Source organism: Carassius gibelio, chromosome B13 (assembly GCF_023724105.1).
Source record: "Carassius gibelio isolate Cgi1373 ecotype wild population from Czech Republic chromosome B13, carGib1.2-hapl.c, whole genome shotgun sequence".
In the NCBI taxonomy this organism is placed as follows: domain Eukaryota; kingdom Metazoa; phylum Chordata; class Actinopteri; order Cypriniformes; family Cyprinidae; genus Carassius; species Carassius gibelio.
In genome coordinates, this window is record NC_068408.1 from 8,123,848 (window position 1) to 8,151,760 (window position 27,913).

Below are 27,913 nucleotides of genomic sequence, written 5' to 3' on the forward strand. Positions count from 1 at the left end.
AGAGAAAGATCGGTTTCTGAAATTCATGTGAATCAGTTACTCAAAGATCTGATCATAAATCCCCTAGCAGACCACTGGAGATTATCACTGAATGCTTTTCAGCATGTTCCTCTCACAGAGCTTGAGATTGCTTTGAGTATAGTGCCCAAGTCTTATGCACTATTTTTATGATTCTTGTGAATCCATTTTGAAGCTTGAAAGCTCCAGTCCCCATTCATTGTAATTGCTTGGAAAGAGACCAATTCTACTTAGCAAAAATTGTCTACTCAGAGCACAGACACTTATGCATGTCCAAGAAGATCTTCAGACAATCTTAACACTGTCCTTATGACATTAAAACCCAAACTCTTTTGTAATGCATGCCTGTAATGCTTTATACATATATATATATATATATATAAAGTGCCTGATCTGGTCAAACCTGTATGGATTTTTATTTATAGCCAGTGAAATTTGAGATTAGCATGGAAAACTCTGGAACATTACAGATGCATGGACCACAGTGTTTTAAAAATCAATAGTGCCTGTTTTGCATGCATTCAAATACAACATGGTTTTTGGAGATAAATGCATATATTTTTGTCCATCATTAAAGACATCCGTAATACACTACTTTTGCTGACAATGTGATTTTTTTATGATTCAGAATAGCAATACATTTTTATATTGTTACACTGATAATGCATTGATCTTAGTGTACCACAACTGTGAAAATAGGTAATACTGGCACTGAAAAATGTACAGATAACCAACCATATGATCATATCATCTGTTGATCAGACTGACAAAGTAGCCTATCTGAAACTGTTTGTGTGTGTTTTCATTTTCCCATCATGTAGTGTTTGCGTATGGGAGTGGAAGAATCGCTTATGCTCAAAGGAGATAATTAAGCTTGGAAGATGTGAGGTTAAAAGATAATTTAACAGTTTAAAAGGTTTCCATTTATGATATACTAATGTATGCCAGAGAGAAGAGTATATGAGCAATAAAATCTTTCAAAAGTAAAACTGATACTAAGAGATAAGCCATATGTTAAGAAATACTCAAGAAGAGAGAGGAGGAAAGGCAGCAGCAGAGGATGCGAGAAGAATGGAGTTTGATGCTGGAGCGTCATCATTGCCTAGTGACACTCCTAGCAACAGGAAACATCTGTTTCAGCGTCGACCAATCAGGAGCCGGTGCAGTCTGTTATTGCTCGCTGCACAGAAAGGGGATATTTTAAGAGCCGAGAGTGAGCCGAATACTACAGGGATTATATCAAAAGCAAGACTTCGACATCTGGGGGCGAAGCGTCAAGCTCACGCGGAGCTGAAAGCGGCTACATTCGGCACGTTATGAGCTGTTTTGAGCCTCTGGTTTGATGAACGCGCGTGCGGGGACTGTTAATGTGGCTTTAGAAATAAGGTAGGGTCAATTACCTCTTGTAATCACAGATTTTTTGTTTTGTTTTCTATGTGAGCGTACTTAAAACATCATATTCCATTTTTACTGCATGCTTTTGTTTGTTTTTCAACGGTTATAGCAGATGCAGTTGTTTAATAGTACTAAACATAACAGACCCGTTCTCTAGTTTGGAATTTTTTAGATTTTTGGAAAATGCGCGTTCCGTGATTCATTCATTAGCGTGACAGTTGACTGGCTGCTGCATTATACCACATAACACACGCATGCATATTCTGTTTGATTTTTTTAGTTATTGACGGTAGGCTACTTATTTGGCACACACACACACAAAAGTAAAATGCTACTGTAAATAAATTATTTAGTCCAAAAATATTTTAACATTTAGTTTTAGTTTAGAGTATTTAATTTATATTTATTTTTACGGAGAAATGTAAAAATGCACTGGCTTTTCCTGAAACTGATTAGTAGCCTACATTTTCCAAACAAATACTTAGCTTAAATAAGATTTTTTTATCTGCATAGAATGGATCACATATCACATGACCAGCTGAATGTTTGATCTTGTTTTTTAAACCCTAAATCTTGGATGCTGCTAAAGAAAAAACTTTACATTAGATTACATTAGAAAGCGAAAACTATTGTTTTTGCTGTTGCATCCAGTGTCAAAAACAACTGCTATTTGATCCACAGTGCAGCTAGCAACTCAAAACAGTGTTACAATTAAATAAAATGAATATAAAATTAAATACAAAACATAATAAGAATAATTCATGATAATTATGAGAAAGCTAACATAAGAATTACAAATATTTTATGCATAATTGGACACTGCCAGAATTTTCTACATAAGAATTTAACGGCATCATGTGGCATTAGGCCTAACATCCGTGTTATCAGTACAAAAAAAATAAAATAATTCATAGCCTATTTAATGACGTTTATATTTATAACTCTACAAAATACAGTGACCAAAATGAACTGCATTTTTACAGATCGTAGAGTGAAGATAAATCCCTTTTTGGTTTTATTTATTCTCGCTCTCTCTAGAGCGCACAATCTCACTCGCAGCCCACACTAATCTATCCACCCACGGTAAGCGCGCGCTGCACTGATGTGTTGACTGCACGTTTCTTTGAATCTGATAAATCAAAATGCAGCTCGATCGCGCTCTGAATTACACAGCAGCAAGACTCAGTGCAACCACAGCACAGCTGCCTGCTAATGTCATTACATTACTGTAACAGATATCCGACTTGTGTTTGCTTTTCTGAAACAGAACTACAATATTTTTTCCATCTAATGAAGATCGGTTGTACATAGTTGATAGTTGTCACACATCCACACCAATATAATACTGACCTGAAATCGGATTCAAAATAGAAAGATCCAGTAAACGATTCTCTGTCTCTATCCTTCTCCTACTAGGATCCATTAGGCAATGTGTGTGAGCCAGAGGAAAGAGTCTCAGGTCAATAGAGGATTTGTCAGAGAGGTGTGTGACTGTGTCCACGTGAAGCAGTTCTCAGGTAATTAATACACACTACACACACACACACACCTTGTTACAAAACACACTGACATTAGTCTACCCTAATCCACTTAGTGGCAGTGTTTTAAGGACACATTTGCACTAGAAATTGTTTTATGCTGAATCATTTTTCAAAGTAAGATATTGAAAAAAGAGATGTTACATCTGTACAAGTCTAATTTCCATCCAGTTGCAAAGCCATGGTTTTCACAAAATCCTTGTGTGCTTGCCTGCAGGGTCTTTCCTCTAAGAGTGCCCTAAACGGTCAACAACGTCGAAAGTCGCCTACTTTAAGCGAAAATATGCGGAAGAGGAGGATGTTCAGGGAAGCCTACATGGATATTTACAAAAAGTAAGTGTCATTTGAATGTGCTTTAATGCAATTTATTGAAGTGAAATACACATAAATGTATTTTTAAAGCAAAGTTTGAATTGTTTGACTGTTCTGAAAAAAAGTAAAACATTTTTTTAAACTATACATAGACAGAAAGTTAGACAGACAGAAAGACAAATGATAGATTACATGTAAACAACACTGTTCATGTCTGTCTCATGTCTCCACACCTGTCATCTTCCAACTGTCTCTCCTCAGCACCTGATCCTGCGTGAGGAGCGCAGCTGCATCCTGCGCCTGTCTCTGCAGAAGCTGCGTTTCCTAGATGACCCCGAGGCTTACCTTCGCCGCTCTGTGCTCATCAACAACCTGCTACGCAAGATCCACCTGGACGAAGCCCAGAGGGAAAGAGAGAAACAGAGGGATGACAAGGAAGGGGAGGAGGAGACGGAGAGGAGGCGGAAGAGACTGAAGGTGGTGCTCCAGGAGTTCCAGCAGTACAAGCTGCTGCCGTTCTCATCTTCTCCAGCCACGTGCATCTGCGGCCTGGGCAGCTGCCACACCCTGCCTCCTGATCATGGAGCTTCAGTGCTGCTCTATCACTTAGATGATAAAGGATAAGATGTCATGCACACATGCAGGGGATTTTTCATCTATCTATGACTGATTTCCAGGAGCCAGCATTAAGGGAGAAGAGGATTCTGGTTTGTGTGCATTTGTGCTTGTGCTGGTGAGCGTGAGCTCTGCGGTTAGTGACATGATAGGTGTCTATCCATATCAGGGTGCATTTTCCAACCGGAAAAAGACATCATCTTGTTATCACTGCTTTGTTGATATGAACTTTGACCACAGACATTTTGTTTTCATAAATTTGCTTGAGTGAGCTATAATCTTAAAGGGTTACTCCACCCCAAAAAAAACTATTTTGTCATTAATCACTTACCCCCATAAGTTCCAAACCTTTAAAAGCTTAGTTCGTCTTTGGAAACACAATTTAAGATATTTTCAATTTAAGATACTCTTCTGTGTCAGCCACGCTGCATGCTTTTGCTGTTTTCAAATCAAAGTGTAAATACACATAGAAAATGTATCCTTGTGTCGCGGCTGACAGAACAGCATACGCGGCTTGCCTTCAGCTCATATTCTCATAAATGGCTCTGTGGTGATGCGAGATACACAGAAGAGACGAATTGTTGAATAAAGTTAATAAAATTTTTGTTTTCTTTGCGTACAAAAAGTATTCTCATCAATTCATAAAGTATCATGATTTTCTGGATCTTGACAGTGTAACTGACTTTCATAAGCCTCCCGGTTTTCATCCAAAATATCTTAAACTGTGTTCCGAAGATGTATAAAGCTTTTACAGGTTTGGAACGACATGGGGGGTAAGTGATTAATGACAAAATTTACATTTTGGGGTGGACTATCCCTTTAAGCACTGTTTTCAGGGATTAAAAAAAGGCAAATGAAAAGCCGTGCACCTTGTGGTTGTTATATTATGTTGTAAGAAAAAAAAAAAAGTAAACTGTAAGTGTCAAAGTCCTGGCTGCTCCTAAGGATGGAGTCATTTTTACTGAAGCTTTGTTGCTGTGAAATGGACATTTTTGTGTAAGTGGCTACTGATGTCAAGCTAGTAATGGATTAAAAAATATATAAGTTTCCATAGCTTTAACAAAAAATAACAAAAGAAAAGAAAACAGCAAAATGTAGGGGCAAATAAGAAGTGAATTTTTTTCTTTCAGGGCGTTCTTTTGGTGTTTATTTTAAACGGGGTCTCACTCTCAGCAAAAAACGTACAAAACTCATCATATCACACCGTACCCTTTATAAAGGTATCAATATGCACATTTAAGATACTAATATGTAACATTTTGCCTAAATAATGTAAAAAGATGTGTTTTAGCTTTTGTGTCTAATTAGAGTACCACCCCAATGAAAGTTTTTGTACCTTTTTTTCTGAGAGTGTAGTGACATGCAGCTTTCACGATGTAAAAAGAAAAAAGAAAAAAAAATACTGCATTTTGCTTCTTGTGTTTCATTGCATACAGCCTTTTGAGGCTTTTGGCATAAACTGTTATGTTAAGGTGACTCTGCCATCTAGTGTTATGGCGATGAATTCTCAGCTGCATAGACCTTTTTGGTTCATTCATTCAATCAACTGTACTACCTGCCATTTATAATGCTGTTTTACACTTATTTGTACCTTGTAACAAATTTTAGTTGTCTGTCCAGTTTGTCTGGCCAGTATACTGAGTTTCAAATGCCTCATTTCACACACACACACACACACGTTTGTTTTTGTGAAAAGTGGGGACATCCCAGTAATGGTTTTATACTGTAGAAAATTTATATTCTATGGCCCTACACCTAACCCTAACCTTCACAGGAAACTTTGTGCATTTTTACTTTCTCAAAAAAAAAAAAAAAAAAATTCTGTATGATTTATAAGAGTTTTGAAAAATGGGGACATGGGTTATGTCCTCTTAAGTCACCCTCTCCTTCTAATACCTGTGTCATACCCATGTCATTATACAGAGTTGTGTCCTGATATGTCACAAAAACAAGAGCACACACACACAATCACAAACACACAGATTTTCTTCATTTCTGGCTTTATAATCTTTGGATCTGAAACCCCTAGCTATGCGGGTGTCAGCATATCTCATAACAATGGCCTACAGTCAGTGCACAGACCCACGGTTTATGACTAAAAGGGAAAACAAGGTATACATGCTCAATGTAGTGTAAAATCTGCCATTCACTCTTACACAGAACCTCAGATGATCCTGTTCTTGTCTCTTATCGCTGTGCATGTCTCTCATACATTGGTTACATGAAGTTTTCTAACAGGCAAAGTTGTGCAAAAAATATTTTGGTACGGTTAATAATGACTGGTACTCTTACTATTAATATTTTGTGTGTTTATGCACATTTGTATATGTATTGTATTTTTTCAATATCTGAATGTAATTTACTGAAATCTAAATTCAAAGTGCTATCTTTTGGAGATTTCAAGGCATAGGCATGGATATCAGTTTATTTTGAAATGGAGCTATTTTTTTGTTTCAAAGAGAACACTATTCTTCAGAGAATTTAGTGATATTTTGCCAAAAGATTTAAAAGTAGCATACGAGAATTGTCTATTTTCATGCCACTGCAGTCAAATAAAAATATAATATTGAATGTTTTACTAAGTCCTTTCTCTTAATCTGTGTAAATAAATATAAATGCACACAAAAAATGTATCAGTATTGGCCTTTTCCTCCAGCATATGCCGAGTCTCAAACGATGGTGTAATCGGTACGTGCACGTCTCCGCAGCATTGATAAACATTTCCTAAAAAAAATATATATAATATTGAATGTTTTACTAAGTCCTTTCTCTTAATCTGTGTAAATAAATATAAATGCACATAAAAAATGTATCAGTATTGGCCTTTTCCTCCAGCATATGCCGAGTCTCCAACGATGGTGTAATCGGTACGTGCACGTCTCTGCACCATTGATACACATTTCCTTGACAAAAGTGGTCTTATTTCAGGTGGTGCTTGCGACGCAAGAATCCGAATTTCCCATTGAGCTACCTTTAAATCCACAGACAGTAAAAGAAAATCACAAAACGTTTTTACACTAAGGACGTTTCTTAAACGGAAGGCTCTATACGTCATCAAGTCTGATTTATTTCAGTTGACTGAGCATTACATTCGCAAGTCATAACCTTATTAAAACAATTTATGCTTAACTAAGAATAATGGTAAAATGTATAACTGTACGCAGGCTACAAATGCGACCTCCAAACATCAGACATCCTCCAGGAGATGCAGCCTTCTGTGTGAGAATCGGCCAAAAAGCGTTCTCGCGCACTTGAACGATTACTACTTAACGCAAGGATATAAATCGGCCCACACTACCTTTTGTAATCACCAACTTCTAGGGTTGGTCAATCAATCCTGTGCGCTGTGAAAAGCAACAGCTACCACGTGAAAATAATGTCCCTTTGATGTTTCAGGGGCGGTTGGGTAATATTTTATATGTAAATAAAGTCAATCATGATATTTTCTAACAGTTGGATTAATATCCAACAGCGAAGAGTTAACATATTATTCTTTTTATTTCGACCCATGGTAACTGACCAATCACAGACCATGTCCGGGCTGCTAAGCCCCGCCTAGTTTGAATCCACGGCTCTTTCTTAATTTCATTCTACCCACTCGTGGTCGCGCGGATCTGTCAGTAACCGGATACGGCGTGGGGGTCGGTTTGTAAATCGTTCATAAGTATTTTTTTTGGGGGGGTGGTTCAGATTCTCTTCATAGGTCCAGCAATAACATTAACAGTTGTTATAAGTCTATTTGTCTTCGTTAGAATGGGCATTTTGTTATTGTATGCACTGCAATGAAGGACATTGTTTAATAACCCACAGCACGGTTTATTCACAGTAGCTCAAGCTTCTCCTGGTCTTACCGGGCGGATACAACTTGCGCAGTTTGTCGCTGGACATGGCAGGCGCGTTGAAATCGGAATTCGTTCGTCTCATGCAATATTTGCAGGACCCCCAGCACGTCGCCCGATTCCAACGGCTGTGCGGGGTGCGCGGGACCGAACCGACTGACAGACTCCGTAACGGGGTGCCAAGCACTCGCCACGGGGATGTTCAGAACGGAGGCGGAGACGCCACCCGCCGTAGAACAACAGGAGCAGAGAGCGAAAGGGAGAAACACAATAACGGCGTGGCAAACGGGGCTGCGGGAGAAAACGTCAACGGGCAGGCGCAGGATAAAGACGGGGTCGAGGCTCAAAGATCCGCGGTAAAGCCGTTGCGCAGAAACTCTCTCACCGGAGACGTCGGGCAGGAGTTCATCATCGACAATAAGTTTCTTTACTACCTGTTCACGCTTGGTACCGAGCTTGGGAACGAGCTGTTCTACATCTCATTCTTCCCGTTCTTCATGTGGAACGTGGACGCGTATGTGAGCCGCCGGTTAGTCGTGGTCTGGGTGTGGGTCATGTATCTCGGCCAGTGCACGAAAGATGTGATCCGCTGGCCGAGACCTGCCTCGCCTCCGGTGGTCAAGGTGGAGATGTTTTACAACTCGGAGTACAGCATGCCTTCCACGCATGCCATGTCCGGTACCGCAATACCGTTGAGCCTGTTCCTGCTGACCTACGGTCGATGGGAGGTATGAACATCACACCATTCAATGCATGCATGACATTTAGTAAATGATTGATGAGTGACATTCCATACAGCAAGCTTGTACAGTGTCCCCAGAAGTATTTAAAGGACTTAAAGGATTAGTTCAATTTCAAATTAAAATTTCCTGATAATTTACTAACCCCAGTGTCATCCAAGATGTTTGTCTTTCTTTCTTCAGTCAAAAAGAAATTATTTTTTTTGTAGAAAACATTACATGATTATTCTCCTCATAGTGGATTTCAATGGCTACCAAACGGTTGAAGGTCAAAATTACAGTTTCAGTGCAGCTTCAAAGGCCTCTACACACGATACCAGACGGGAAATATCTAGCAAGGTCATTTTCAACAACAAAAAAAAAGTATTATGCTTTATAAACAAATGCTCCTTGCTCTGCTCTGCGATGCACATCCACAGCTTCACGTAATACGTAATCACATTTAAAAGGTACCAACTCATAGGCCTGTCACGATGACAACTTTTTGTTGTGCGATATATTGCCCCAGAAATAATTGCGATAATCAATATTATTGTCATTTTAAATACCATTTTATGCCACTGAATATAAAATCATAATGTTACAGCATAAAATGCAAGAAGGCCTACACAATGACAACAAACTTTTAATTTTTGAGAATATTTAGATCGTGGAAATTAAGTATCCAAATATAAGATGCCTTAAAAATCTTAATAAATAGTAAATAAACTTTCTTTTAACAAAAAGTGCAAAGTAACGAGAAGAAAAAAGAATAATGCACAATGAACTTGTATGGAGATTTTTCCATCTTCAGATTTTTCCGGGACCATCTTTTCTCTGTAAATCTAGGATGCACACTAAGGTTGAAAAACACAATCACTACTTAGCAGTCAGATATCTGTATGCACAAAGACACAGATCCCTAAACAAGACCAAATCGGCAGATTAACTTTTTTTTTGTAGAAGCATGTCTTAAATTTGAACAAGCTCCTCACGACTACACCATGTTATGTACGAGAAGCTGCAAAAGACACAGGCGCAAGTGGAAAGTACAAAACATGGTGACTAAAATTTCCAAGTAAATATAATGGGCGAATATATTGTGTCACCAAAAATTATTGAGGTCATGTACATTACATATATTGCGCGATAAGTCGATATATTGATTATTGCGACAGGCCTACCATTTCAGTGTTTACAAGTTGAACTTGCAAAGACCAAGTCAAACGCAGTTTACAAATAACAAATATTTGTCATTGAACATACAACAAAGTCGGTACTCCCGCCTATTTCACACGTCACCTTTTCAATGTAATTGCGTATAATGTGAAATCGTGGACGCACAGTGAAAGGCAAGCATTTCTGTTTATAAAGCATACATTTTTTTCATAACCCTTATTCCTCATCTGGTATCGTGTAGAGCCCTTTGAAGCGACACTGAAACTGTAATTTCGTACTTGTAACTCAACCTATATATTATAGTTTATATTAGGACTGGGACGATAAATCGATGCAGAATCGATTCGTGGATCGATTCTTAGATTTTCAGAATGTATCGCAATTCCTCTGTAATTTTAACAGCAGATGGCGCTCTAATCTACTTTTTATCCATATACTCAAATGCTCACGAAGAAGAGTGCTAAAGAGCTCTTGTGCGTTCAGCTGAGTCGTGTAATTTCACTTTCATATTTGAATGCTTTTATGATGCAAGATTAATGTAAATACAGCCCACTGTGAACACCTTTGTAATTTGCTTCAACCTTTTCGAATTTTATGAATGTTTATTTTAGGTTCAAGTCTGTAAGGATTTGGAAACGAGCAGAGTACGGGGGTTTCTAAAGCATGCAGTGCCATCTGCTGTTCAAAACTAAGCTCAGAATTGATTCAAGAAAGAATCGCGATGTATTCAGAAAATCTCACAATTGATGCTGAATCATTTCTCGATTCGCAATGCATCGATTTATTTTTATTTAGTTTCAGTCCCTTGCCTCTAGCAACGGCCTTGTCCCAAATGGAACACTTCATGTGCACTTGCGGTCTTACAGACGTAAAATGGCCACCGTGTGTGCGTGTCCATTAAATCCACGAGACTGTAGGGTGTCTCATTCATCATTTTAGCGCACTTCGGCTGAGCCCACAGCAGGGCGAGCTCTGCAGCAGACTTCTACCCGACAGTCAAAGTGGCATCATTACGTAATGGAAGTGTGGACACAGAGGAAGACCGTAAGGGTTTAGCCATTTGGGACTTGGCCAACCTGTCACATGAAAAATAACCGCAATTAGCCAATGACCAGTCAATTCCCGATGGGCAAAATGAAGTCCCACCCTACTTTTTTTCATTCAAGAGGCCGTTTACTCAGAAATATTTTACATTAATGAAGAAAAGTTTCACTTCATGTCGACTTTAAGGGTCTATATACTTTTTTGTAGAAGAACATTTCTATTTTAAAATAAGATGAACATACTGCACCAAATTAGAATACTTCTTCATAGAATGAAAGCCTGTTTTCACATCATAGTAAAAAAATAAATAAAAAAAGGAAATAGTGAGAAAAATATAAAATAAAATAAAAAGATTTGAGAAATAAGGTAACGGATACTTTATTTTTTATTCTGAAACAGAAACATGCTTTCATATCATCCAGACACCTTCAGGCGTTTTTCCATTCTAATTAAGGAATTTTTAGGTCTACTTATTGCTCTTTTTTTATTAGTAAGCAGCACCATCCTCACCAGTTTAAGATGTTTTCTATATTTTTGTATATATTTTCATATGGATAGGTTAACTGGTATGCACAGGAACCTATTTAGGTGAATTTTTAGGGTCTGGCTCTGTAATCCTTTCATCTATTTAAATCCTTTACTGTGTGGGTGTTAAAATATTTCAAAACAATGGCCTATACTCTGTGCACTTTCTGAGTTCATGAATTAAATTCAGAGATTTTCATCCTGAGTTTAATCCTGCATAATCTTCTTTATCCCCATTTAAAGGCCACTTTTAACCCTGTGCTAAGCTATGTATTCACACTTGTACATCAGTCAGCATAACCAGCCCTGGTTTATAAATTAACCCTAAATTGGAGGCTGCAAAGGCATACCATGTAAATTCCCATCCCAGGGAATTGAATGAACAATGTGAAACGTAGAACAAGAAAGTCTTGGGTGTACACATCGGTGTTACAAATGTATCATTCTCTGTTATGCATCAAATGTTAGAGGATTTATTGCCACTAGCAAGTTCAGTAAGTATTAAAGAGTAGTATGAATTCATATGCAGCTTATCATGAGCAGATAACACCTAGATTACAAAGTAATATAATATGTGCCATTTGTTCCTCATTGCTATTTACTTTGGAGTTAGACATGTTTACTTTTACCATCACCTGATTTTACAATGACAAATCAGGAGGTTAGTGTCATATTGTGATATGACCATATGATCCTATTGTTAGTGCACTGGCCCTTTAATGAGGTGGTTTTTAAGAAATGTGGCAGACCAATACAGAATGACCTTTAGAATACACACATAACATTTAGAATACTAATCATAACATGATTAGTTTAACCCTTGAAAATGCCCACACGTTTGTAACCTTTACGCTTTGATTATGTAACTCACAGCAGATAGAACATGGCTAAATTCTAGGGGTAGGGGAAAAAATCATTACAGTATAGTATCGTGAATACTGTAATGGTATATTAATGCCAAGTAATGATCTTTTAGTATACTATTTGAAGAAATGAAAAAAAAATTCTTGTTTAATAAAATAAATCATTAGATGGGTTGTGTTGAGCTAGGTAACCTTCAGCATGCAGAAAGTTAGTAAAATAAAGATGATGGCATTGTGGAATGTTATCTGGAAACTCACATCTGTATTTAGATTGGATGTATGGACTTTTTTTTTCTTAAACAAGGAAGGGATGTAAGTAGGGATGCACTGAGTTTTCGGCATCTGAAAATTATTAAAGTAAAAAAAACAGCTAAAAATGTGAGCAAAAAAGATAGGCTACATATAATAATAATAACATATATGTTATAAATAGTTAACTGAAGTATTTAACTAATGTTAACTAATGAACCTTATTGTAAAGTGTTAACAATATTAATATAAAATCTGTCTAGTTTTATTGTTACTTTCAGTAAAAGTGTTATTTTATTGGCTTGTGTTTTTTTTTAAATCAGTATAATTAAAATTGAGTTAAATTGAAAAGTCTTACAAAATAACTTCATATTATTGAACAAAATAATAAACAATCATTGCAAAGCATTTTCAGTTTTCAGCCAAGTGAATATCGCATTATGTTTAAAGTTGCAGTAATATTGTATCGTAACACAAGTACCATGATAATATCGTATGGTGAGGCCTCTGGTGATTCCCACCCCTAATTCTCATATAATAATCACAAACTGTATTTGGGAGGATTGAATTAGACTGCTAAAAGGAACATGATTTGGGAATTTTCGGGAGTGAGAGTTATGATAAAATAAACTGATGACTCATGGTGTTTATACAGTACAGATTCAGAATGTGTCATAATCATATGAGCCATGTCAGATGTCTAAAAAGCACAGATTTCCTATAAATAAAAGATGTCGGTCATGACGTCTACTATCGTCATACCAAGCCTATAAGTGACCCTGGACCACAAAACCAGGATAACATTTGGCTGAGATGCAACTATTTGAAAATCTGTAATCTGAGGGTGCAAAAAAAATCAAAATATTGAGAAAATCACCTTTAAAGTTGTCCAGGTGAAGTTATTAGCAATGTTTTTTTGGCTATTGACTAAAAAAGCATCAGTACTCTGTCATATATTCCAACACATTCAATAGCTTTGTATAAGGAAAAGAAATTAAGCCTTTAATTTGAAGTCACCAATTCACTTTTATTGCATAGAAAACAGCAGCTGTTTGGACATACTGCTATCAATTACTTCAGCAAATCACAAATTTCCATTTTTGGGTAGATGTTCTCTGGTCATGCAGAGAGGCTTTGATGGGAATCCAGTCATTGCTGTGGGTTTTAGATACTAGTGGCTTTAAGCATTTAAGGGACCGTTGTTTAGTTTAGTCTTATCTGAGAGTGCTGAGATTGATTTTGGCCCACTCAGTCATGTCATTGCTGTCAGTCATAAGCAGACCTCCTGCTGGTTTGCTGATAAGCACGCTTTCTCGCCCCCTCTTCTTATCTCTTTCACTTTAGCTATGCTTCATGTCTGCAGTCTGTCTCGTCTTTCACTCTGCTTTTTGAAACTTTTTTTTTTTCTTTTAGTAAAAAAAAAAAAGTTTTCTGTCTTTTCAGGTGTCATATCATAAGATGCACATGGGAGACATGTCCAATCCATTATATCATTATTATAATTTACTCACGGATGATATTGGGAATACATTGGTACCAGTGTGTGATGTTGGAAATGTATTTAGAGTGCATGTTTCTTAATTTATTTTGTTGTAATGGCATGGTGCTAAGTTTAAGAAGATCTCAAATTTATTTGTCACACACAGTTCGTACAGTACATTAAAGTGATAGTCCAACAAAAAATGGAAATTCGATAATTCTGTCAGTGTTGTCAAAATTTCAATATTCATTACAAATACCAGTGAAAATCCAAGGTTCTTGGTATCAATTTAAATACCAAAGCAAAACACCAAAACATGCTGATTAAAAAATTTGACTGCTTTTATTTAATCCAAAACCCCTGGTGTGTAAAAATATATGAAATATGATCATGTCCTCCTGTTTTTTTTTTTTTTTTTTACCCTAATAAAAGTTATAGGAGCATTAAATAGTTAATAAAGAAACTTGATTTTATTGCTCATTATACTGTATTAGTGTTAGCCGTGCTTATGCTAACGATTAACTACTCTAATAACAGCGTTTTGTTGTTCAGAAATACAGATATAAAAACACCCGCGCTGGGTTTCGGCTTTGACACATGCAGTGGTCATTTTTATAGTTTTTTTTTATAGTTTTAATTGTAATGAATACAGCTTACAGCTCATGAAATAAATAAAAAAATCCAGTATGTCAAAATATTAGAATAGTTCCTAATATCAATAAAAAAATAAAAAAAAAATTGAAAAAAAAAATTGAAAAACAGAAAAGTTCAAGTTTGTTAAAGTATGTTCATTTATGCACTCAATACTTGGCCAGGGCTCCTTTAGCACAAAGGTGTGGCATGGAAGCGATGAGCCTGTGGCACTGCTGAGGCACTATTGAAGCCCAGGTTTATTTAATAGCAGCCTTCAGCTCGTCTGTATTTTTAGATTGACTGTTTCTTATCTTTCTCTTGAAAATATCCCATAGATTCCATATGGGGTTCAGGTCAGGCATGTTGGCTGACCAATCAAGCACAGTAATATCATGGTCAGCCAGCCACTTGGAAGTGGTTTTGGCACTGTGGGCAGGTGCTAAAGTCCTGCTGGAAAAGGAAACCAGCATCTCTTGCTTGTCAGCAAATGGAAGCATAAAGTGCTCCAAAATCTCCTGGTAAATGGCTGCATTGACTTTGGACTTGATAAAACACAGTGGACTAACACCAGCAGACGTCACGGCACCCCAAATCATCACTGACTTCAGAAACTTCACACTGGACTTCAAACAGCTCGGATTCTGTGCCTCTCCAGTGTTCTACCAGATTCCGATTTCAAAATGAAATGCTTAATTTACTTTTATCTGGAAAGAGGACTTTGGACCACTGAGCAGCAGTCCAGTTATTTTTCTCCTTAGCTCAGGTAAGATGCTTCTGACATTGGATCTGTTTCAGAAGTGGCTTGGTAGTCCTTTTCCTAAAGACGTCTGAACGTGGTGACTCCAGCTTCAGTCCAGTCCTTGTGAAGCTCTCCCAAGTGTTTGAATCCACTTTGCTTGACAGTATTCTCAAACTTCCAGTCAGCTCATGCTCAAGTCAACTTTGCATATAATATGCTTTAATACTATCAGAAATTACCTTCTGTAACTTACCCTCTTTGTGGAGGGTGTCAATGATTGTCTTCTAAACCATTGCCAAGTCAGCAGACTTCTCCATTATTGTGGTTTCAAAGAACAAGAGATAACTGGAATTATTACTCTAGGGTTGTTCATTTAATGACACTCAAATGTAAATATTCAATTTTTTTGAGATACTGGATTTTAGAATTTCATGAGCTATAAACTCTAATCATCAAAATTAAAACAAACAAAAAAACTTTTGAAATGTTTTACTTTACATGTAATTAAACTAGAATATATGAAAGTTTCACTTTTTGAATTTAGATGCACCTGTGCAGTAGAATGTATACCTTGAATGCAACGTGAATGTAAGTCACTTTAAATAAGAGATTCTGCCAAATGTTAATGAGAGACAAAAAAAAGTTTGTGAAATCAGTGATAAGTATTTCAAGAATATTTTAACCATTGGCCCTTCAGTGTGGTTCAGTCAGTTTCTTGGGTAAGTGCATGTTATTTGAATTTGTTTGAATACGCTTCAGCAGGATAAGCACACAAACCACTCATGCACATAAAAATAAACTTTCTCAGTCTCTTGCTGGCTGACACTCCCTTATACTGCTGTCATGGAGATTACAGGCACATTATTAATGCAATATACTTTGTTTACACATACAGTCTTGGCAATCAAAGCTTTAGCCTTCTCTCTCACACACACCAGCATACACCGCTGCAGAGAGCTCTCACACACACATATAGTCTATAACCAGAGGCAGATGTTGAGCTTGAGGTTAGCTAAGGCTCAGATGAAAGGGAGAGAAAGATCTCTGTGAATTGGTTCAGCATGTGGTTCTGTGTCATGTGGTCTCAGGGCATGAGGTGCGGTCTGGATAACCAAGCATGATCTAACTCTCTATGTTTGAATCCTTGGTTTTTTTAATGGTTGTGTTTCTAATGTTCATCTGAATCACTTGACACACTGTTTACCCTGCAGTTACACTGTATGTGATACAAATGGATTCTCCTCCATGGTTTTATAGTAAATTTCGGGTTACTTTGAAATGTAAATTCAACATTGAGATTGGATCTCATCTTCTATTGATTGTGTCTTCTTCTCTTTTGCTAAATTGCATTGCATTAGGCAGAACTCATTTTATGTGTTGATCCCAACACCGTGGCGTTTGCTCAACCAATGGCATGAGTTTGAGACAGAACTTTCTGTTTGCTGACCAAAAATAGTCATTGCTATTTCATTTGGTGATCATAGTGACATTCACATTTTGAGTGATCAAGACGGTCTCCGGAATCTTTTAGAACTGTGTTAAGCCCCGTTCACATCAATAACGATAACTATAAAGATAACGATATTAGCCTCCACACCAGCGAACGATATTGTCTGTTTATTCTAAGCGCACGTGTGTCTGCCACTTTAAATTCTCGAGCTCATTATAGCAGGATGGATTCTGATTGGATGTCACTGTTTGTATCGTTCATCAGCTGGAAAAAAATCGTTCTGAAAATGATTCCAACTATACCGTTTCTCTGTGCCTTTATCGTTATAGTTGTAGTGTGGACTCTGCCATTTTTTAATATTGAGAACGATTTTTAGAACTATATCTTTATCGTTATCTTTATAGTTAACGTCCTTGAACAGGCCTTAACCGAGATCCTGCCAAAAAAGATATTTCTAAATAACAGACACATTTAACTGTTTGTATTAGTTCTCCTTTTCCCTTTCATTCAGGGGATTTCTTCTGTCAAGGCAAAGCAGAAGTTAGAGGTTTAATGTTTTGAAAAATATTTTTCCAGTTCCACTGAACTGAAGGGAACAGCAAGGAGGGAAATGTCCTGTTCCCTTTTATTATACTGAGCTGAATGGAAATCCCTGAGTTAAAGCAGCATTTTATTTGCCATGTCATTTTCTTGACAGCTGGTGTTTCAGTGCAAATCCACTGCTGTACATGTTTAAACATGGACGTTAGTGCATATAAATCTCTGCTGGAGTGTTTGAACTCAGCAGTAATCGGTTTCAGAAGGATGTGGGCCACCAAAGACACAGGCAGGCAGCTTAATCCGAATGAACGATGACTAGGAATGTGTTGCTTTTTAACATTCATGCAAGTTTAAGCAATTTGATACAACTGAATGTTTTTAAATCTGAGAACACATGTACAGGTGAAACTGAAACCTTGCATACTGCATAAACTTGCCTTACAAAAGTATTATTTTTATTAATACTACTTTTATTTATCAATTATTTTTTTTAAATTAAGACATTTAATTTGCAAAATGTTTCCATTTCAAATAAATGCTGTTTATTTGAACGTTCTATTTAAAATATATCATGAAGTAAAAACAATTGTACAATTTAGTAGTAAAAGTTTTTTTTTCCTAAATATCTATAGATGCTATAAATAATTATGAAATGTTACTTATATCTGATGAAAAACAGAGAGTGTTTATAATTAAATGTTATGTTTGTTAACCAGCATAGATAGTTAAAAGTGTGGCAGAAAGTTTCCTTCTGGCTTTGGTTCACTCTTTTCATCTGCCTGACCATCTTTTGCTTTGTGGGACAGTAATTGTAGTTCAGTGGTTGTTTTATGGTGTGCTGAGGGTTTGACTTCAGTGTTTGTTGGTTGAACGGCCATTGTACCACAGGAGGGGTCCATCTGTGGACAAATGCAAGTGGCAATGATGAGAATGGTATTGCTCAGATACTACCATGGACACTTGAGACATATGGACACACACCCAGAACAGCTTCATGAAACCGGTTAGCATTTGCTGTGGTGTCACTGTGACACTGGGCCCACAGCCAAACATGAAGACACCGGGTGTGTGTGTGTGTGTGTGTCTCTGCACTCATCTGCATGTGTGCTTGCTTGATTTTTAGAACACCATCTGTGTGTAAGCTGTTATATTGTGTTACGGAGTACTTTCTTCACATCTGGTTTACTCTATAGTACTACAACTCATGGAAATGACAGCGAGTGAGACAGATAATTTATTCTCTGGATCCTTATAAGAGATGACAAGTGGATGTTTTCTCACACCGGCTGTTCCTCCTCTGCCATCTGTTGTAGTCATGTGTGTTCAAAAAGACAAAAGCAAAGCAGTCCTATATAACCCTTTGCTGGTAGTTCATGTACATTGATGGACTAGCTTGTTCAAGCAGTTTCAAAGGTCACTTGAAGTAATGTTGAGTAATGTTAACCATTCAATTGCATTTTACACATAAATCAGAAAGCACTATTATAAAAGCACACAAGTAATGGTTAACATTTTATTCCACTACTGATGAGTTTCATAGTGAAATTTTGCATTCATAGTGAAATTCTCATCACCTGAAGCATATTCTAATCTGTGTGTGTGTGTGTGTGTGTGTGTTTTCACAGTATCCTCTGCTGCTGGGTCTCTCTCTAGCTATCAGCTGGTGTGTCCTGGTGTGTTTGAGCCGCATATACATGGGCATGCACTCCATACTGGTAAGACAAATTAAAACAGCTGAAACAAAACATAATATTTGTATTTATTAATAAACGATGGATGTCATTTTTAGAGATACAAGATAAGTTTAAACTATATCAATGTTATATAATGTTACTTTTAAAGGGGTGGTTGATTATGATTTTACTTTTTTAACTTTAATTAGTCTGTAATGTTTGAGAATAAACATCATCTGCATAATTAAACACGTTATTTCTTTTTATTTATTTTTTTATATGAACGCATACCATGGTACAGTGCTCCCCATAAAAATAAAAAAATCAAGCCTTTGAAAAAACCACCCTTTTAATAATGCATGCTAATGAATTTTTAGGTTTAGATTTCCTCTGCTGTTATCTAATGCTCACTTAATGTTCATCTTAAACCCATAATTTACTAATGGAGTTAGAAGTATCAAATCAAATCTTAAATTAATAATTTGTTATTCTTAGTTTATCTATGGTTGTGTGTAGATGTTATCTGTGTGTGTGTGTGTGTGTGTGTGTGTTTGTTTAAAAAAAAAAATCAGTTTTTTCTTTACTGGGCCAGATAATTACAAGCAGAAGTATGTTTTTTTTTTTGGCTCCAGACTAACTATTTTTACTAGGAGCACTGTAGCCCCCGACTGAAAATGTTTAGGAACACAAGCAGAAAATTTAGGGGCACACCTTTTAATCAGCCTGCAATGCAATAGATCATATATTTTCCACATTTTAACCATTTCGTACACAAAAAAAAGTGCAAAATTCTGTCAAAGTCAGATTTCTTGATGATTTATTTTAAAATAGTTTATTATGGTGTTTTTATAATTTCAAAATATAAAGAAAAAAGTAGAAATGAATGACTAAAGCTGCCATCTAAAGGGTTTTAATGGTGATTTTAAGTATTTTTTTAGTTTTATGTAAGTGTTTGTTAACTACATTATATTTTGGTCATCCCATTAAAAATAACATTCAGATCATTTTGGAGCTTTAAAGTGCTGGAAACTTTAAATGATGAACTGCTTGAGTTAGGGCTGGGAAAATAAATCGATGCATAGTGAATCGAGAAATGATTCAGCATCTATTCTGAGATTTTCTGAATGCATCACGATTCTTTCTCAAATCGATTCTGAGCTTAGTTTTGAACAGCAGATGGCACTGCATGCTTTAGAAACCCCCGTACTCTGCTCGTTTCCAAATCCTTACAGACACTTGAACCTAAAATAAACATTCATAAAATTTGAGAAGTTTGAAGTGAATTACAAAGGTGTTCACAGTGGGCTGTGTTTACATTAATCTTGCATCATAAAAGCATTCTAAGATGAAGTGAAATTACACGACTCACATGAGCTCTTTAGCACTCTTCTTCATGAGCATTTGAGTGTGCGGAAAAAACTAGATTAGATCGCCATCTGCTGTTAAATTTAAGCGCAAAATCGATTCCAGAGGTATCGCGATGTATTCGGAAAATCTAAAAATTTATCCACATACCGATTCTGCATCGATTTATTGTCACAGCCCTGTCATTGAAAATTTTAATGCATCTCTTCAGCTCTCGCAGCAATCTTTATTCATTCTGCAGCTTAAACGAGTGGTGGGATTTTGTTACACTTTTGTTTCATTTGACATTTGATGCTTTTCAAATGCAACAGAAATGGCAGCGCTCACAGTAGTCGCACCAGTGTGACTCCTCACAAAATTTTGTCGCACCTCCAGAAAAATGTGAGCATATGGTTGCAGTCTGGAGCCCTGCATATGGCTTGAATAATAAGCATATTTGTGTGACCTGAGGCTAGTCAAATAGACTGTGAGCGGACTGGTTTAACTACATCCATCTGTTTGGGTCTCATGTTGCCCCAAAATCCCAATTCATTACAACCATGTATCATCCACGTGTACAGACATGGTAAATCCCTTTGGTTATGTCTTGTTTCAGTAACAAATGGTGTAATTTTGCTGAATGATTTCATCTGTTGGTGAGGTGTCTGTCTGTCTGTCTAGAATACATGATTTTTCCGCAGTCCTGAAAATTTGGTGTTTCATTTTAGTGTTCTGCTCCATGTCTGCTTTAAGCAGTTATGTCACCCTCAGGGTGACCTCATCCATCTGGTCACCCTGTTGAGGGGATGAGTGTCCGTTGCCCTAGAGATTGTTCCCTTGGAAACCGTGAGATTGTCTTAACACCCTCATATTCACGAGACAAGAAGGGATTGTGAAACAGTCAGTCAAATAGTCAGATGACACAATCTTTAGGAAATGTTATGGCCAAATAAAAATCTTATAAAAATTATTCATTATGTAATTGATTGACTAAAATCATAGCTAGTATGTTTTAATATGCTAATATTTTTTTTTTTATAAATTGACTTTTCATCATCCAGAGTGATACTAACCTTTCAGTCAAGCTTTTATCTCTAACTTGCATTCATTTCTATCTGTTGCAAGAATTATTCTCCCTTTTTGAGTTACATTTTTTGTGGTTTACTGACAGAGATGCTTTGATCTGATTGTCACGCTTTGACAGTTGAAGAATCACAAGTACAGGCTGAAGAGAGATATCTGTCTCACACTCGTTCTGTCAAAACAAGTACATGCACAACATGCAAAAGCAGTGAACTCTCAGCAGATGTGGGAAATGAGCCCATAATGGTTAATGACTGATAGATGAGAGCGAGAGGTAAGGCATGTCTTCTGAAGAAAATGTTTCTGTCCTTTTGAACATAATTGGAAAACATCCAGACAAATGTACTTGGGATCCACAAGGAAAACCGCTTCGTAAAGGGACTGAATGGTTTCTGTTTTTGCATCTACAAATGCTGAAAGGCCAAATTTGAGGTTAGGGTTTAAAAGTAGGCTTAGGGAAAGTGTGTGTGTGTGTGTGTGTTTGACTGAAGGCGAGTGTAAATGAACATTTGCAAGTTAATCTGTGAAGAGTTTCCATGATGTTTTAAGTGCTGAGTGTGAAAACTGTTATAAATTAACCAGTTTATTTCCTTCTCCCACACACAGTAAGCCAGACTAAAGCGCTATGTATTGTCTAAGTGGTTTCTCATGGATGTGTGTGTTTTGTGGTCTCTATGGAATCTTTCACCCAATTCTGAAGTATTCTGAAATCCGACATCTCCCACAAGTCTTGCTATTTGTTGAACACACACAAACTATGTTTAAGAATGTAGTGAACTGACCTTCTGCTAAGCAAAGTTGACTAATCTTACCTCTCAGTTTGTGCGAAGTTAAACCTTTTTCTAATGTAGACTTAGTTCGGATCTTTGCGAATTCATGTGAATTATCAAAAATATGACCGGGTACAAGGGATCACATTCACATTTTCCTAATCTTGTGACTTGTATAATTCATCTATTTTCTTTAAAGAGGAGAGGCAGATAAGATGCTTTGCATTGTTAAAATCTATAAAGGCATAAAATGTATAAATCTATATAATGCACATAATGATAATTTAATCAATTACCACTTTATGACCACATTTGTAGTACTGAATAATATCACACAGTTCACCTTTCCTTAGGTCACACAAGTTCTTAGTTTATATGGGATATTCTGTTAATGTTGTCTTGTGTTAGTAACAGCAACCAAAGGCTGGAGACTAGTACATGTAATGATACAGACAGCAGCTGCTGGTTTAAATTAAGAGAAACTCTTTCATTTAATAATTTAGTCCACAGGTTTGCTTGTATGAGTTATTAACCTGTTTCAGTATAAGTATAAAGGCCTGTTGGGTATTTGGTGTAGAAATTGTGTGATAAACATTTTAATTTGATTAATTCATTTGTTTAGACCAACATGAATATTCGCATGCCATCAGTGTCACTGAATAGATTTTTTTTTTTTTCTCTCACTTTTTTTTTTCTTTCATCTCACTGGCAGACCAAAAGATTTGTACTTTAGTCACATGCCCAGAACCGCTGCTGTTACTTCTTCTTTTCTAAAAGTGTGACTTATTTTCAGAGAGCAAGTTTACATTTACCTTCAGCATGTCCTTCAGGGTTTTTTTTGCACATTGGTCTGAACAGAAAAATCACAGGTGAAAATCAGACCAAATTTTGGTTCCAAACATTCATGTCCGTGTGAACGTGTTGATTTTCCATGCCGTTCTTCTTTGTGACCATGTTTTAAGAATGACATTTGTTTATCATTAGGTCAAACTTTCTCTACAGATTTACATGTCAAATAAGGATATATTCAAATATGTACATTCTCTATGTTAGCCTCTTTCCTATGTAAACTACCTTTTGTTTTTTAATGACATCTTTGGGTCTCACATGCATTTTTTTTTTTAATCCTGTGGTTTGCCGTTGATATCTGTGTTTTGTATGCTTTTCAGGACATTATTGCTGGTTTTCTGTACAGTTTGCTGATTCTGGTGGTCTTCAGTCCTGCTCTGGACATCATCGACACCTTTAACCGCAAACATCCCTATGCCCCACTCATCATCATCTCACTTCACGTAGGACTAGGCCTCTTCTCCTTCACCTTGGACACCTGGAGCACCTCACGCGGCGACACCGCCCAAATCCTGGGCTCTGGCGCGGGGATTGCTTTGGCATCCCACATCAACTACCACCTGGGCCTTTTGCCAGACCCACCTGCATCCATGTTTCCTATTCAGCCCCCGTCTTTCACCCTCAGCCTGATTGGACTCTGTCTGCTCCGCTTTCTCCTCGGTGTCATCATTCTTCTGGCTACCAGAGCCGTAATGAAAGCTCTCACCATCCCGCTGGTCTGCTGGGTCTTTGGGATTCCCAGCAGCGACGTCCGGAAAGCAAGGCAGCACATGGAGGTGGAGCTGCCGTATCGTTATATCGTCTATGGAGCCGTGGGGTTAAATGCGCATTTTCTTGTGCCTTTCCTGTTTGTATGTGTGGGTCTGTTGTGATTAGGTGGAAGAAATGCCTATTCTTTTAGCCAATAAGAGCCCAGTTGGACTGCAGAGGCAACTCTCTTCGAATCAGTGATTGGATAGAACTAATGGCGATCAATGTAACACTGTGCTTTACCTTCCAGATGCTCCTTGATTGCATTTACATCATTTATACTGTAGTTTTATCAGATTTCCTATTCAAAACACCTGTTTGGTGTTGATCCAGAGATTATAGTCTCTATGCAGTTTGCATGCATGTATAGTACAGTAACATATCTATCAGATTCTATTCTTATCTAAAGTCCTACTGTAAACTTTATACCTTACAGTGCTTTTGTTTTTCGCAAGCAATACAGCATTTTTGCTACTTCTCAAATTTTATAGGACTTATGACTAATCTTTTGGCAAGTTTTGTTCATGCCACAGTAGGTGGACTTAAACTCTTGCATCAAGAGTTGATTGAAATCTCTCTTGCGAAGATGGGACTTATGCAACTTAGCATGCAAAATTTCTGCGACGAATTGGCTGGAACTGATGCCAGCCATTTATATTTCTTTTGTTTGCGAGATTTGAATCTGAAATCTCGAATGTTAATAGAAATGATCAGTCTTGGGAAAAGCAATGATCTTTGTGGTAATTTTTGTTGCACTTGATTGAGATGTTTAGTTTTTGATCTAAAGAAGGTTGGACTATTCTCCAAAGACTTTTGTAATGATAGAAGCCTTAAGAAGATAATTCATACAAAATGACAGTTCTGTCGTTTTACTTGCCCTCAATATATGGGGCAAAAGAAAATATTTTGCGAAATGTTAAACTGACCACTCAAGTAGTTTCTCTAGGCATGATGATCTTCAATCTCAGTCTTCTTTTATTCCCGGTAAAATGCTGCTTGTATTATATTTGTGTGTACATACGTGCTGCATTATTGATCACAAAGAAACGCAGCACTAGACTAATAAATGTTTTCTCTTCTAGCATTTAGCAGTGTGCTTTCAGTCAGGTTGAAACACAAGCTTTGCCAGTAAGCCTATGTATAATTCTGCCTTCTGATGGTTGAATTAGGTGTATAGTTAAGACGAATTTGTGGTACTGATTCAAATGCACTGTTCCCAGATTGCACTGCTCTGCTGCCTGCTGTTGTGCGTGTCCCCGCGATGGCCTTGTAACAGGTCAGCCTTGCGTGACACTGCTGTGTGCGTGCGTTTATACTCTTCCTGTGGCCTTCTCTGTCTTTCTGCACATGCAAGTTCCTATTTATGCTGAAAGAGAGGCTGGTTTCCAACTCCTCACTTCTGTAAACAGGAATGTGTTTTTTTGGGGGGATCCTAATGATGAGAAAACCAGCCATTCTTTTCAGCGCAGAGCAATGCTGACCTCTGACCCTTAACCTAGAAGGATACAGATCTATGTAATTTTAAGGTCGGAGGTTATATGGGAGAGACCAAGGTTGGAGGTGGTATTTAGGACAGAATACGAGAAAGAGATTGTCCTTGGTGAGCATTGCTTACTGGACCAATTGTGCTTGTTCCTTACTGTGTGATTCCATAATAATTTTGTTTTTGGATGGCAGTAGATAAATTGTAGCTTTTGTTTTCTCTCAGGCCTGTGTTGTAGTAATCTGTCATGTGTTTATGACCAAATATGAGTTCTTTCAGTAGCCCCACACGGAATCTGTAGGATTTTCAAAAGATTGGATTGCATATCATTAAAAACAAACTCGAGACACACTGTAGCCCTTTCTTGTTTATTTAATATTTTTTATAATATTTTAATATCATTTGATAACTATTTTGTTACAAAAAACATGGTAGTCCCAGGTCAATTTACCTCATTTTCCCATATCTAAATGAAAACATTTCCCCTGTAATCAGCACGGAATGCAGAAAACGGCAGCAGAATCTGTGTGGTCCTGCTCATGACCTAGATTAAACTCCTCAGAAACTGGCCCAGTGGTCAAATTTTTATTTCCTTTGATTTGGTTTTCTCCTGGTTTTACTGAAAATAACAGCTTATTCCGAATAAACCGATTCAATTTGGATACCACATAGTGCCTTTTATCTAAATCTCTGCTATGTTTGATAAGCCCAGACAATTATCCCCATCTGTTTCATTTTCATTCTTCTTTCTTTCATCTAAGTAGAGCATCGACAACCTTTAAACTAAAGTGGAACAGATCAGAATGGCTGATTGCTGCTCAGTCCATCCTGGTTCATCCGGTGTTGTTATTTAAAACTATAACTTCTAAAAGAAAGAAAGAAATATAAATTTTGCCTTTGTTACTAACTGAAATTAAAGAAGTTTTACTTTGAGGATTAAATTACTAAAACTGACATTAAACCCATATAAACATTTTTTTTAATTAAATTGAAAACTGAAAATATAAAAATAAAAGCTAACTCCAAATATTTGTAAATAGTCATAATAAATATAAGAAGACTGGGTTTGTCTGCGATCAGTTTCTACGTCTTATATTTTATTGTTTTTTCAAACAAGAAAATAGATTGCATGTTAAATATGTCAGTGTACAGTTTGCTGTCATAACCATTTCATAAATATATTACAGAAATGTAACATTTGTCTCATTTGAAAAGACACCCTCCGATTGCTTCGGATGTTTATTTCAGTGTAAAATCAATAGGATTTTTAAAATGATGTATGTTTTGCTACTTATTGTGTTTTTCAATTGTAATTTTTCACCAAATGTATCCCAGAAGTTTTGGATACTGTATGTGTGTTTGTATAGAATGTTATTTTGGAGCTCTGATTCTCATCTTTGAATATAAATTTTGGTCTTTTTGATTTCCTTTTTAATGATCTGTATTATACGGATGACTTTGCCATCCTTTAATATTGTGGGAGGCATTCTGAAAATGTTAAGAGCATGATGTAGATCCATTTGTAAAACCTGCAACTGTAACAAACTGAACAGTTAGACAAAAAAAAAAAAGAAAGTCTCCTGACCATCCAGCACTCCCACAGGGCTAAACGCATAATTCACAAATGACCAAGAATTCAGTGTTATAAGGAGACCTTTGCCCTTATGTTAATAAAATGGCTTGTTATAGAAGCTTTGTTTAAAAAAATATTTCATAGAAATTGTTATCTGATGATCTTTATTGTTTCCTACATCATTACGTTTGAATATTATGTTCAATAAAAATCAAAAAGGCTAATACTTTTATTGCTTTAATAAATACAGAAGTGGTATCTTATTAACAGAATCGTATGGCTGGGTTTGATAAGCACACATTTGCTCAGTCATTGTTCCACTGGACACTCTGTAGTGTTCCTGCTGAGATCACTTATTTATTTTATTATTTGTTAATTTATTTGGCTATGCTCTAAAGAAAAAAGTCACATATATTCTTCACATTCCAAAGCATCTCTATAAGTGACCCATACTCAGAATTCGTGCTCTGTATTCAACCCATAAAAAAGTGCACTCACACACACAGTGAACACGCACACAGTGTGAAAACACACCCCGAGCAGTGGGCAGCCATTTATGCTGCGGCGCCCGGGGAGCAGTTGGGGTTCAGTGCCTTGCTGAAGGGCACCTCAGTTGTGGTATTGCCGGCCCGAGACTCGAACCCACAACCCTTGGGTTAGGAGTCAAACTTTAACCACTAGGCCACGACTTCCCATAAGAAGATAAACATATCTTCCACCCTTTTTTATATCTATAACTGCTCCTATATAAAACACGTATTGCTCATTCAATTAATTCCTACACCTCGACCTCCTGTAAGTACAGAAATCCAAGGTGTGCCTTTACCTGCCTTTTAAAATCAATTTATCCTGTTATCCTAATTAATGACAATGGTTAAAGTTTCCACGATTTAATTGCACCTTAATGTAGCTGTACTTTTAATAAAATTGTTTTGTACCAATTGGAGTTTCCTCAAATCCTTTTTTGTAGCATTGGCTCATATTATCTGACAATAGTCCAGCTGTGAGAAGAAGAAAGCGTCCCATATTATTTTCATTATATCAAATGTAAATAATTGTCTACAACTTACTGCAACTACCACCCTTCCCATTATCTTCTCTGTGTTCTCAAAATGTTTTGACCATGACATTTTATTATCCAGGGTAACACCCAGTAGTTTTGTTTCCTTAACTTGCTGAATAAGTGTTTTATTTATATATAATTTCAGCTCCGGTTTGGGCTGTAGAGAATAATTACAGATTTCTCTGTA

The 27,913-nt window shown here is 36.9% G+C and overlaps 1 protein-coding gene and 1 long non-coding RNA gene across 2 annotated transcripts; both read left to right on the forward strand.

Annotated features, from left to right (window-relative positions):
* The first annotated feature begins 1,080 nt into the window (after positions 1 to 1,080).
* On the forward strand, positions 1,081 to 6,284 carry LOC127969899 (uncharacterized). The gene is made up of 4 exons (XR_008156402.1): positions 1,081 to 1,404; positions 2,830 to 2,930; positions 3,169 to 3,284; positions 3,525 to 6,284. It is a non-coding gene; the product is annotated as an uncharacterized LOC127969899 (long non-coding RNA).
* A 1,192-nt stretch (positions 6,285 to 7,476) lies between these two features.
* On the forward strand, positions 7,477 to 26,887 carry sgpp1b (sphingosine-1-phosphate phosphatase 1b). Its single transcript, XM_052572491.1, has 3 exons — positions 7,477 to 8,445; positions 18,764 to 18,853; positions 23,178 to 26,887. The coding sequence occupies exons 1-3, from the start codon at positions 7,765 to 7,767 to the stop codon at positions 23,727 to 23,729; spliced, it is 1,323 nt and encodes a 440-aa protein (XP_052428451.1). The 5' UTR covers positions 7,477 to 7,764; the 3' UTR covers positions 23,730 to 26,887.
* Positions 26,888 to 27,913: the final 1,026 nt, after the last annotated feature.

Coding starts and splice junctions, on each gene's coding strand:
- sgpp1b (XM_052572491.1), top strand. CDS start 7,765: ATGGCAGGCGCGTTGAAATCGGAATTCGTTCGTCTCATGCAATATTTG. Junction 8,446..18,763: donor TGACCTACGGTCGATGGGAG/GTATGAACATCA, acceptor GTGTTTTCACAG/TATCCTCTGCTGCTGGGTCT. Junction 18,854..23,177: donor TGGGCATGCACTCCATACTG/GTAAGACAAATT, acceptor TATGCTTTTCAG/GACATTATTGCTGGTTTTCT.